This window comes from Prosopis cineraria, unplaced genomic scaffold (genome assembly GCF_029017545.1).
Source record: "Prosopis cineraria cultivar Desert tree isolate PC_DT_omini unplaced genomic scaffold, ASM2901754v1 PC1931, whole genome shotgun sequence".
NCBI classification, from domain to species: Eukaryota; Viridiplantae; Streptophyta; class Magnoliopsida; order Fabales; family Fabaceae; genus Prosopis; species Prosopis cineraria.
In genome coordinates, this window is record NW_026557256.1 from 1 (window position 1) to 12926 (window position 12926).

At 37.0% G+C, this 12926-nt stretch overlaps 3 protein-coding genes across 4 annotated transcripts; all 3 read right to left on the reverse strand.

Moving 5' to 3' along the window:
- Positions 1-5: 5 nt before the first annotated feature.
- Positions 6-1474, reverse strand: LOC129301157 (glutathione reductase, chloroplastic-like; the record flags this gene model as incomplete). Its single annotated transcript, XM_054939726.1, has 2 exons — positions 1014-1474; positions 6-126 (listed from the first exon to the last, which is right to left on the reverse strand). Coding segments are annotated over exons 1-2 (498 nt in total), but the record flags the coding sequence as incomplete, so codon positions are not given.
- Positions 1475-3371: 1897 nt separating this feature from the next.
- Positions 3372-4175, reverse strand: LOC129301160 (photosystem II reaction center W protein, chloroplastic-like). Its single transcript, XM_054939729.1, has 2 exons — positions 3987-4175; positions 3372-3847 (listed from the first exon to the last, which is right to left on the reverse strand). The coding sequence occupies exons 1-2, from the start codon at positions 4075-4077 to the stop codon at positions 3531-3533; spliced, it is 408 nt and encodes a 135-aa protein (XP_054795704.1). The 5' UTR covers positions 4078-4175; the 3' UTR covers positions 3372-3530.
- A 478-nt stretch (positions 4176-4653) lies between these two features.
- Positions 4654-11513, reverse strand: LOC129301158 (probable galacturonosyltransferase 6). Of its 2 annotated transcripts, none has more exons than XM_054939728.1 (9): positions 11163-11513; positions 11031-11065; positions 10608-10649; positions 10366-10492; positions 10164-10234; positions 8405-8724; positions 7778-8135; positions 6187-6702; positions 4654-5323 (listed from the first exon to the last, which is right to left on the reverse strand). In XM_054939728.1, the coding sequence occupies exons 1-9, from the start codon at positions 11272-11274 to the stop codon at positions 5048-5050; spliced, it is 1857 nt and encodes a 618-aa protein (XP_054795703.1). In that variant the 5' UTR covers positions 11275-11513; the 3' UTR covers positions 4654-5047. The 2 variants fall into 2 exon arrangements, with proteins under 2 accessions (XP_054795703.1, XP_054795702.1); XM_054939727.1 differs by having other exon boundaries at positions 10164-10240.
- Between the last annotated feature and the right edge of the window lie 1413 nt (positions 11514-12926).

The following is a 12926-nucleotide window of genomic DNA, read 5'->3' on the forward strand; positions in this document are numbered from 1 at the left end:
GTACTCCAGTCATGGTTTGGTTCACTATCATATCTCCAACCAAATCCATTACTTTCTTCAAATTCATGACCATATTTTGATGAGTAGACAAGCAACTTCTTCGGCACACATCCACGTAGTACACAGCTGCATGGAAAAGACAAGTAAAAAATAATAATAATAATAAAGAGGTGTATTTGAATCCTCACAGTAACAGAAACACTTAACGTAGATTAAATGCTTCTGGAAACATGCTACAGTTGCTGTATCTTAAATTCATTTCAGCCCACCACCCACCCAATCCTTGAAAAACAGATATGTCACACCTTAAAGATACTTTTATAATAAAAAAAAGAAACAAGCTAACCTTGTATGCCTCTGTGTACCCACCCCCCAAGGGGAAAGAAAAAAGAAATGAAAAGGGGAAGGGAAAAAAAAAAAAACCATAACCCCATTTTTTCTTTCTGTCAAACCGGTGCTTTCTTTCTCGTACTTCTTTTCACCCCATCTTGTGAGTTGATTTGGTTCAGACCTGGTAAATAATCACTCCAATCCTACCATCCCAAATCGATCACCTAGGAGTCATCTAAGTTCTCCAAAACTAATTTAGTCTTGTTCTTCGTTCTTCTCTCCGAGGCCGTACCATCAACACCTTTACTTGACTTACCAGCACTACTGCTTTCTATCTTCTCGACTCCCTGAGAATTTTCTACTGAGTGCAAAGCAAGGCGCCCGCCAATCATAAGGTGCACTTCACACCAGCTTCAATGGGAACGAAGATAATTTTTTTCCCCGGAAAAACATTTGTTTCTAACACACAACCGTATTTTTGCACCGTAAAGCCATTTACATTTTTTAAACAGCATTAGTCTCAAAAACAGAAACTACCTAAGTTTCAGTCAACCAAATTCAACGTTAATCGATACTCCACAGCGTGATATTAATTGGTAGCCTAGTTTCCACGGCAATTCGAAGGCTATATTCAAATCCTAATACTACGAAATGAGCAAGACACATATCGAGACAGCACTCACGTTCCGCCGACTCCTCCGGTAGTGTCGGACGAGATGGTGGCGAAAGGGAGCTCGCAGATAGCGACTGAAGCGCCGAAATTGGCAGCAAAGCGAGAGGCACGGACACCGCCACTGCCCGCACCAATAGTGAAAAGGTCGAAGTCGTAGTGGCGGGAAGCATCGGTTCCATTTTCAGACTGAGAACGGACGGTGAAGGTGCAGCGATGATGGTAGTCAGAGGCATGGTGTGAGAGAGAAAATAGGGTTTTGGGAAGAGAAACAAAAGAGGAAGCGATTGAGCGAGAAAGGGTGGGCTTTTTGCAGAAGAGGGTCTGAAGAGTTGGGGAAGAGAGAGAGGAGAGCTTGGGGCTTGTGAGACAGGAAGCCATTGTTTTCATCTTCTCTCCCAGCAGGGTTGCATCTAGGGATTTTTTGGTTTTTTCCTTGAAATGCGTCTAGGGATTAAAAAAAATTTAACAGCTTCACGCAATCCATATATCGTTGTATCAACATATCATCTCGTTATCACAAATAAGATTATATAATCAATACTTGTTAAAATATTAATATTCATATTCATGTTGATGTATTATATATATATATATATATGCTAATTTATAGAAATTATTATTATTTATAAATTTTAAATAGTCAAGTGTTTGTTGGTAAAAAAAATATTTCAAATTTTTAATACATAAGAAAAGGCAATTTAATATCTACGGAATGACATCAAGGTGAAATAAGTGTCCTATTGCTGGCCCAAAAAGGGGGATAATGTGCAATTAAAAGAATTGGATTTTTTATAGTTAAAAGAATTAGAATTATTTTCTGTAAAACAGATATCTCAATGCAAACTCAAGACCTTTTTTACTTTTTTTTTTAATACGAGACTACAAAAAACTATGATAGTTTAAATTTAAATACAATACAAACTCGAGACCCCTTTTAAAAATATGAGGTGGCGCTGGCATATCGCGCAGAAAAGCGGGAGGCCGCTTATCGCTTGGCAGAAGCTGACCAAGTCATTCAGTTCCAGGATACGATGCTCGATCCCCCAGTTAGGTTATATGAGATAAAATAATCACACTGAGCCAGGAGATGACAGGAAGTGAGTGTGCAATCCCTTGGCAAACATCAAACAGCAATGCCAGGATATTTTGAAGTAAATTTAATAGTTCTTGCTTCAAATTGTTTCAAAGGATATATAAAGCCAACTTCTACAGCATAACCTGAGACAGATACTGGCCTAAAAAGCTCATGGTAATGCTGCCGAAATTTTTGATCTTCCCTGTATACTAGCCTGTTGTAGTGCTTCCAGCAAGAAGCGAGTAGTAAATCCCCACTCTTGAGAAGGTCACCCAAAAAAAAAAAAATTCCCAGAACATTAGAAGCTATCTCTTGTCGTAAGCAACCAGTCACGAATTCACAGGGAGGCAAACAGGGCTTTGGCCCCCATACTTCAAATTTTTTTTTTTTTTACAAATAGATATAATTTTGTCTATAAAAAATATACAAATCAATGTTAAACCCCCACATTTAGATAAAATTTTAGTTATGAGCCCCGTATTATGATTTCTGGATTCATCCCTGAAGGGAACATTAGGGAATTCTACATAAAAACTCACTCTTTGAAAAATTGCGGAGATGCCTTATGCAGATGTCTAAGATAATTCGAATTCAGATTTTAAATTTAAAAGAAACAATTATTTCCTTTTTTTATTCTGCCATACAAAGTATTTATTTCAAAAAGAGTAGCAGCCACCTACAAAAATGACACCAAAAGGGGATTCGCCAGCATATAAAGATAAGATGTAGAATTAATTGGTCAACCATAAACAAATTAAAAGAAAATTTATGTTGTTAGATTTGCCTGATACAAGTGAACTTATTGCTCCATATTTAAATCGTTCAGAATACTTGAAGTGATGAATGGTAGAGTCTGCTGGAGATGTGACATCAAGATTTTGTTAATGGCGCTCAAATAACAAGCTGTATGTTTTAGAGGCTATGAATGTGGAAAATGTTACTCCCAGGCATCTCTCCACGTCTCTTCCCTCGCTGCAACTGCAGTGTCTCGGCTTCTTCTCCTTAGAACATCCTCTCCCTTTTATTACGTGCTATTCATTAGTAGTGAGATTCTAAACACAGAAGACCAGAGCGTGTTTGTCTGTTTGATAGTAATTGTGACCCTTGCATGCATGGAATGCTTCGGCGGCTCCATCTAGAGTGATTTATACACCTTATATCCCTTTTCGCTGTGAAAGCTTTATGATTAATATTTTGCTCGGCACAATTTTGATATATACTTTACAGTTTACACTACAGTTGCAGATTTGGATTTGGAGTGACAAATAAACAAAGAGCAGAGTAAGTAGCAAATGAAGAAAGAAGGAAGTGATTAAGTGTGGGAACTGGGAAGGGATGCACAAGTGGTATTGATGGAAGACTCAAGATTGATTAGGAAAGGAGAGGAGACTGCATAAAAGAGTAATTGATGGGAGATTTTTTTTTTTTTTTTTATAAACTTGATGCGAGGAATTAGAGAGACAATCCAGACTCTTCGTCGTCATCAAGTCCAGAAGTGTAGACAGTATAGAAAGTCCAAATGAGAGCGAAGACGCCCAAGAGGATCCAGCCCAGAAGGTTGTTGCTGAGACCGAAGGGAAGCCCCGTTCCTTCAGTGCTCATTCTCTCGTCCACTAGAGCCATGGCTGGGCTTGACATCGTTGCAGCGCATGCAGCTGCCACCAGTGATGCTCCCATCCCCACCTTTGCCTCTGATTTGCTTTGCTCCTCGCCACTCTTGCTCTCCATGGAGCATCTCACTCTTCCCACTTTAGCCATTGCTGGCATCCCTACACAACCAAGTGACCCGTTAAGTTCATTTTAAAGCATGCAACTATGAGTCCAAAAGTAAGCACACAATTATTTGATTTATATATGCCTACGAAAGAAAAGGAATTAATGGTTTTAGGGCGGAAAGAAAAGGCTTACCAACACGAGGGGAACGCCCTAGGGGCCGCTTGTGTGCAAGACAAGCGTGGGTGACGGACGAGGTAGGGGTGCCGGCGGAGATGGTTGCCATTTTTCTTCAATACAGCTGGATCAAGTCGTAGAGTCCTCGCTGCTGAAGCACAAGGGATAACAGTTTATTTCACATTTTAGCAGACGCTTTCGATTAATATTATTACTATCATTGCAACAAAAGCCACTCCTGTACACCACACGGTATGGATAGACTTCAAGCCTCTCGTTGGATTGCCCCATCTCTACAAGTCCAATTACCTTCTTCCACGTGTCACGCATGATCCGTTTGATAACCCACATGCCCTCCCGATTCAACTGACAATGTTTTCTATCCTTCTAGGTGTAGGGTGAAGGAAAAAAAAAATCCACAACTTTCAATACTTCATTATTTTGGTTACCAGTTCCCTGGGAAACAAGATCGTGAGTTCCTCGAAACCCATACGGTGAAACAATTCCTAGGTTCTCAAATGGCCTTTAAAATGAAATTTAGGCCATACAAGTGGCGAGGAAATGATAACTAAACCACCCGGTCATATGAACAATAAACCATCCGGAAAAATTATGAACAGGGGATAAAAGCAAGCCCGCACTTGATTCCCACTTACAGCATCATGTGTCAGGAAACAAAGAAAGATAAAATGAAACGATCATTGAATACTGCAATGGAGGAACACTGCCCTAATTTTAACAAATGGCGCATAAATTTGTTCTTAGGGTTAAAGCATAGATCTGCTAACAGTCACGCTGTAACTAGGACGGAATCAATAAATAAGAACAGCAAAGATGAATTATTTACACGAAAACCAACAGTATCTGCAAACAGCTAAAATGCCTCTGATTCTTATTTCCATCTTAACTGTCACTATAAACTGGCTAAGCTTTTCAACAAGCGATGTATAGAATATTGTTGAGAAGGTACGAAGGGCTTTACAATCAGAACTGCCAAAGAACAGGAAAGAATGGAGCGGAGAGGCAAATAATGTGCCATCGGATTGGTCAATTTACTCAGCAAGGTAGGAATATTTGTCCTACTCATGTACATTGCACTGTTGCAATATAGGATGGTCATAATTAATAAATTTGGTCCAATAACCCTTGTATCTTCCCATCGCAATATCCAACCATGGTTTCCTAATTCCATCATAGTGTATAACAGCGGCACGCTCAATTTTATTTCGATCTATGCCAGAGTTATAACCAAGGCCATGAACATGCCACCGTCCGTCCAACACCATTGTCTTGTTATAGAAAGTGAGCCACCCTATAGGCAGACTCCCAGCATTCCATAATGGCCTCTCAGAACCCTGAAAACATTAACCAGATAAGTAGGCATCAGAAGTCATTGCATCAAAATTCAGATATGATTTTTTTTTTTTTTGGCCAGCAATTCAGGTATGGATTTTGACGAACATTTTAAAAAAAGAAAAGGAATAGAGGAGTATAAGTTGCTTGAGTGAACATGTATGACCTTCATTTGTAAAAAGCAAAATGAGGGTGGGCATAGTGGTGTTGCTTAACATAATTTAGCCAACATATCTTTGGAGATAAAGAGGCATCACTTGGAAATAACAAATCTGGCTATAGTAGGAATGTCAAATACTTGACTACAGAGAACAGCCTCATGATGAGGTATTAATTTGCAACAGAAGCAAAACTACTTGCCTAACCATTCGTGTAGCAGAAAAAATGCTGGCTAAGAATGATTTAACCCAACTTCAAGGAAACACGTCTTCATAAAAAAAAAATATATATATATATATATATAAGGGCAAGACTTGGGTACTTAAGCCTTGTAGACGTAATGTACTTTTATCCAATCATATCAAGATAAATGAATTTTAATGTATTAATAATATTAATAACAAAAATTTGTTATACAATAAATGATTTATAAATCATACACACGTCTTGGAAATAACAAAAATTTGTCATACAATAATTGGAAATAAACACATTAAGTATATAAAACTAAGCATACAAGTTTTTCCCTATCTAGAAATGTCAGCTCTGGATTACTTCATTCATTCCAAAACTCAAACTGAAAAGTTAAGAGATATAAATCCAACATGAATTGATTGTCTAATAAATGCTGCAGGTGAAAAAATAATGGAAGGGATAAAAAACTAGCAGCATGCTACAAACTAGAAAATTTTTGTTTTATTCATACCATTTCCAGATATTTGTGATAGACACCAGTTAAATCCAATCTCCTCCACTGTTTCAAATCAAACAAGTTCATCCCAAATGCCCATGTGCATGCATTGCCATCAAACCTCTCTGCAATAAATGGATCTGAGAAATTGATGAGCGTATTGATCCTGTAAAATGAAGTATCACCTTCTTGACAAGTCCCAACTGCTCCATTTACTTTTTCCTTCATCTTCACATTCCATAGGTCACTGAGATCTTGTTGGATCACCATATCATGATCAAAGAGAACAATCTTATTGAGAGCAGGGAAGATGTCTGGTAGATAGAAGCGAAGGCAGTTGAGTTCAGAATTATATCTTGGATCACTGAAATTTTGTTTCTTGAAGCCACTGTACTTAGACATCCATTTAAATTTGTCTATATTTTGTATGTGGAGTGTGGCTTGGCCTGGTGGGTTAAATATGAACCACATTGAGATTGCTGGAAAGTTGAGTGAATTGGTCACCACATGGAAAACAAGTTTCTCTGGTTCCTGCATGGTAAAAGCCATTGTCAGGTAAAGCATTCTTGCCACTACATACACAACCAGATTCCTATTATTCGTGTTAGAATCAATAATGAAATGCATAATAATGAAATCAGGTTCAACTTCTTTGCTCGCTAGTTAATGGTGCATTTTTTTTGGTATGGATAAATAATAATGAAGTGCATTATTCTTCCAGAAATAGATACTTTTTAGGGTAAAGAAAAAATGAGTTGAACATCAATATATATAATACAATCTGCAACAAATCATATTATTCAAAGCCATCAATCGTGCACCTTATATCTTAGACTTTGTGCAATACATGAAAACATGTCTAATTGGAATAAGGGAACTCTTCAAATATGACATAAGTATTATGTAATTACCATAAAAGACAATCAATGTAGACACGCCCTTTCGACCCATGAGGAGGGAACTAGAGAAATATCAACAACAAACAACAACAACAAGCCTTTATCCCACTAGGTGGGATCGGCTACATGGATTGCAAGACGCCATTGTGCTCTATCATTTATTAAGCTTTTAGAAATATTATTAATTAAGAGATCACGTTCAACAACTTCCAAGAGTGTTCTCTTAGGCCTTCCTCTACCTCTCTTAATCGGACTCAAAGTTATATGTTCCACTCTTCTCACTGGTGCCTCCCTTGGTCTTCTTTGTACATGCCCAAACCATCTCAACCGATTTTCTACCATTTTTCCTCAATAGGTGCCACCCTCACTTTTTCACGTATGTGCTCATTTCGAATTTTATCTTTACATGTATGTCCGCACATCCATCGTAACATTCTCATCTGAACTAGAGAAATATCAACTATGCAAAATAATAACTGAGGCGCCAAGTACATACTACACAAAAATAACTTAATAAAAGTTAGAATGAAACCAACAGGAGGAAAAATTGATACTGAATAGCTAAGCTCAGTATTCAATTGGCTATAGTCTTTCTCCATTTCAGCAATGGTAAGTGACTTATTAGCCTAAGGTAAAATTAAAGAATGATTGCATTAAAAGGGAAAAGGGAAAAGAAAAAGTTAATCCATGTAACAAAGAGCATTTACCTTGGCAGTAGAAACAGTGGAGTTAACAACCACTGCACAGGCCAGAACATTGTCAGAGAAGACAGCATAATGATAAAGTTCAGGATCATCGATCCTATTTTCATTTGGAAACTTTCTCTCCTCAGGCCTCAGAGCAAAGTATTCTGCAGTCAGCCGCATAGAAAGACAGTGGAGGCCTTTACTGGTAGTCCTTGCAGCAAGATGAACAAGATATGACACTTGAGCTAGCTGAGTCCGAACTTGCTCTTCAGCATTATAGTTCATTGCACGAAGCTTTGAAGCCATAAGATGACAGTGTGGGTAAGCACGGTTGGCTTTGGACAATGAAGCTTCCATGTGTTTCATTTTCTGCAAAGCACTGTGAACTTCACTTGTTTTCAGATTGAAATAAAAAAAACAATCGACTTTGATAGTTGAAATTTAACCAGAGCATTAATATAAATGTTTTCACCATTTTTGAACAGCAAGACCAACAGTCCCAAAGATTTAATACATAGTTGGAGTTAGAGATTTCTTCATCATATTTAGTACAAACTGGCAATCAATCGGGAAACGAATGCAAGTTGGGAATATCAGAAAAGAATTTTTGAAATGAATGCAAAAAGGGAATATAAGACAGGAATATACCTCCTTGGTAAATCTGAATCCTTATTGGCTTCTCCAACAATTTGTTCCATCTCTTTAATACGCAGCTTCAACTCCTTGACCAAGCGTGAGGTGCTGCCAGGTGGTGCAAACATCAAGTATGCTTTGGCTCTAATAATTTGGTCTTTAATCTCCATTACCCTCTCATTTGATGCTTTATGTGACCAACTGTGTAAAGTCTGATGATGTTGTGATGTTTTTTGATCAGATTGCTCGTTTCTCCCTCCAATATTTTCATGTTTTTTTCTCTGTGATTGAGTGTTCATGTTCTGATATTGTGGAACTGTTTCATTAAATTTCTTCTGCAAGTTCAACCACATTAAAAAGTAATATAAGACTGCAAGCATGTAAGTTCTTTTTCATTTTTTTTTTTAACAATTCAACTGTAATGATAGATTGCAGCCCACCATCCAAGTTGTAATTACATATTTACTCAATAAACCTAGAAAAACAGATGTTCTGTCCCACCATGAACCACTGGTTTTTCATTGTCCTTGTATATTATTTGCCACCCATGTCAAGATCTATATCAAATTAGAATCGTATAGATATGAACATTATGATACTGTGTTGAGAAATGGAGTTAATGATCCCTGTTCATGTAGCCTAATGCATATTTATGATACAGTCATTCTTCTAAAAATCTTGAAAAACATTAAACACAAAAATAGTTCACAGTATGGATGAGCAAGATATATAAGATCAGTGCATAGATGAATGCAATTAGTGCAGAGTTGCAAGTACTATTTAATAAATTGATTGAATTTCCCTAACATTTAGCATTAAATAGCTCATCCGTAAAATCAACACATCTGACGAAAAATTTCTTGACACACTTCAAATTAATTCAGGAGCAAACCAGCACACGTCTGGACTACATATTGAGGCCAAAAGCAACCAAAGGGATCCTGCGATCATATAGAAAACTGAAATTTTCCTAGACTGTTCTCTGATTCTTTTCAGAAATCAGTAAATGTCATGCCAGGTGCATGGTAAATCACATGAGTAACAATGTGGTCTTAGTCAGTCTACTTTCTTTTCTCCAAGAAAGGTTAGGCATGAGTAATTTAAGACGTCAACCTATAAACAAGAGTTGAGATTGTCCAAAAAATGAGGAAAGGTTCAAATGTATTGGCTTGATGATTATCGAACAACTAAATGATATTGAAATAATTTTTCAGGCCTTGATTTTTAATCATATCAAATACAGATTACAAGGTCAGTAGTTATTAAAGCATTCCCTTCAAGACAGGACGCTCCATAACGGATCAAGTAAAAACTCCAATCTTATGATGGTATAATTAATTAACATGTACATGTAGGCCAGACAAAAAGAAAAATTAACATCCACATTAGAGAGAAGTTGATAACTGAAATATAAATACCAAGAATCCAGGTGACGTTACATTGTAAGTTTACAATGCTTATATGTGCCACTTTATTTTTTGACTATTATACAAGTGCTTCCACAAAAACTTCTAGCGCCATACAACAATGTCTATGTGACAGAAGCATTTATTTTATCCAATGAAACGTTGAAGGCGTGAAATGATCTTAACAGAAAAGAAGTGAAAAATCCTAACATAAATTGAAATTTAAGTGCATTACATCTATCTTTACTGAAACCTGAGAGATGAATCTTCCAATTAGGCATACTCCTTCTTTGTACTAGAGAAAGAAATTGAAGCAGGTGCCCCTACAATCTTTGATGATGCGATTCACTAAAGAAAGTAGCACAAACCTTTTCTCCAGAAATGGAAGAAGATCCTTTCCGTTGAACTTGCTGGTTTTCTTTTTTGTCATCATTGAATCCTGGAACTCCAGAACAGCACGCAAAGTTTAGCTAATCCCAAAGTGTTGACATTACGTTGGGGAAAAAGGAGAAGAAATTAGATATTCAAAATGCTCCTAGAGATACCTAACATTTCTTATCAAAAACTTACTTCTGTACCCTACAATTCCAGATTCTTCAGAATCGTTCCTCTGTTTGGAACTGTAATTAATTGTGGGAACAAAATCATTTTCTTTGTAAACAACTTGTTTTGGCTCTTCTAATCCTCTAGCATCTTCCTGAAAGGCCCAAAAAAAATACAAGCATTAACTAAATATCATGATTTTCCAATTCAGTGTAAAGAATGGTAATCAATTAAAAACTGAGGAAGGATCTCATCAGATATGCCGCTACCTTTTCTATGGAATTCAATTTCAAGGTATCTGTCCTGTATGTCTGCAAGAAGCAGATTAAATTCATTTCAAATTCAAATCACAAGAAAAGAGTGTAACAGGCAGTTCACTTGACTTCCGATGAAGTATGGCAAAATTTCTTCCAAGGTTCATGGAAAAAAAGTCATAGTAGATTAGAATCTTCGAACCCGTAGTTTAAAGCCAAAAGCACAATAAACTCAAATTAGCTGTCCGTCCCCAAAAAAAAAAAAAACAATCCCACCGACTCTAAAACAACAGGAACCAGAGATTTAAAAAATGCATAAACCTAAATCCTCTTACTCAAATTTTGTGGTCAGCAAACAAACTGAAAGAACGAAAAACCTATTTGTTTGATCGGGAAAACAATGGTGAGAATCTGATGACAGAGGAGCAAGATTCTTACAATACTTGATAGATCTTCCACAAACTCATTCCGACCTGAAACCAAATTTACACGATGAGAAGCAATAACAGATAACTTGACACAATATAAAATATACACAGGACTGCAAGCAGGCACGCCGAGTGAATTTACCGTTAAAAGCGAGAAGTTTAAGCCTGTCAGAGAATAAAATGAGAGGAGCAAAAACAGTAAAAGAGAGCAGAGAGAGGATGAGAATCCTCTGGCGTCGACGTAATTCAATCATCGACGTAACGAGCGGGAAATAGAACTGACTCTTGCCCTGGCTCTGGAGAAGCACATTTCAAAGATTCAGATCGCAGAGAATTTCTCGATGCTTCGTCGAGAAGGAAGGAACACAGAGGCCCATCCCTAGGGCTTCAGTGATGCGCCGCGTCCTTTTGTAGTCTGTGATTCTTCGGGCTTTCTAGAGAGAGAGAGAGAGAGAGAGAGAGAGAGCAGCTCCGCCCATGTTCGCCTCGGTGAGAAGGAGCAGTTTAAATTGCTCTCATTTGTTTCTCATTTTTTTAAATTACGGAGTGAGATTTTATAAGTTTTTGGGTTGTCCCTCGAGATCTGTGACCCCAGTGTGACTGGGACTAGGAATGGAATATAAAAGAGCATGCTCGATGGATGATAAGGACGCCAGATGTTCGATGATGTAACTGATCTTGGAGGGTCGGTGCTCCACACTTCTTCCCATCCAAGTCATTACCATTCAATTATTTTGTTTTAGGACGAATTAGACCTAATTCTCCCTTATTAAAACCTTCACCGCTGGGTTTATACATGGAGTGCAGTTCTCTGCTTCAATGAAAACGGATTTGAGGAAAGTTGGTATTTAATTTTACGATGGAGAAATGGTACGGTAAACCCTTCAAAGAGAAATAAGAATAACTTGGAAATGAATGCAAATATGGATACGCAACCAAATTGGTCCTGAATTTAAAAGATTATTTGGACAGTTGTACTTCTCGACCCTCCGCAGTTGATGCCCTGCCAAAGGCAAAGCGTCAACCTTGTAGACTCTGGAGAATAAATAAATAAATGAGCCAACCCATGTGAACCCTTTGGCAGTTTGCTTTGGGTTTGGTCAGCTAGCTTGAAATAATCTGTTTACGAATTACGGGTACTACATTACAGCATCACTCATATTTTGTCTTTATACACAAATTATAGCTTGGCCAAAAACAGAAGTGATCTCGAGTGCTTCTCAGATAGTTCGTAGTCGTGGAATAATATCGATGTTGTGAGCTTTTCGCTCCATGTGACCAAGAAATTTTGTTGCCTGCTTGTCCAGATGTGTGTAATTGTACATGTAGTGTGTGTGCTATTTTGGGGGTCCCGTTTACGCGCGGCGCAGCATCCCAAAACCAAATATACAAAGGTCATGTTTGGTATTATTAAATTAATAAGGTGAAGATGAAATCAAAAATAAAATCTTAATTTAAACATAATTAATATATAAGAGTTGCAATTCTTAAAAATTTTAATTCTATCAAAAATGTTAGAATTTAATTCCATCATATTGACTATAGAATTGCTTTAATTCTTTTGAATTCATTTTGTGGATCACACTATCTTTATCTTTTTTGTCCATTTATGATAAAGTAGGTTTTTTAAATTTTGAAAAAAAAGAGCAATTTGATCTTTTCTTATTTTAATTATATATACAAATTAATATTATATTAGAATTCCATCTTTATACCAAACACACTTTTAAAACTCAATTTTATTTCAATTTCGATTCAATTCCAATTTCAATTTTATTAAAAACTCTTTCATCATACCAAACGAAGCCAAAATGACCTGACCTTTCCAATTAAATTGCATTAAGGTCTCTTTATCTATGCAATACTTGAATATAATTTAGTTTAGCCGACTGCTCGACACACAACA

Bases quoted from the DNA above. Each gene is read 5' to 3' on its own strand.
- LOC129301158 (XM_054939727.1), bottom strand. From the start codon at position 11,274: ATGATTGAATTACGTCGACGCCAGAGGATTCTCATCCTCTCTCTGCTC. The intron at 10,650-11,030 runs GTAAGAATCTTG...TGCTTCTTGCAG, and splicing joins TGGAAGATCTATCAAGTATT to ACATACAGGACAGATACCTT. The intron at 5,324-6,186 runs GTATGAATAAAA...TAATGTTTTCAG, and splicing joins ATCACAAATATCTGGAAATG to GGTTCTGAGAGGCCATTATG.
- LOC129301160 (XM_054939729.1), bottom strand. From the start codon at position 4,077: ATGGCAACCATCTCCGCCGGCACCCCTACCTCGTCCGTCACCCACGCT. The intron at 3,848-3,986 runs GTAAGCCTTTTC...TTGGTTGTGTAG, and splicing joins AGGGCGTTCCCCTCGTGTTG to GGATGCCAGCAATGGCTAAA.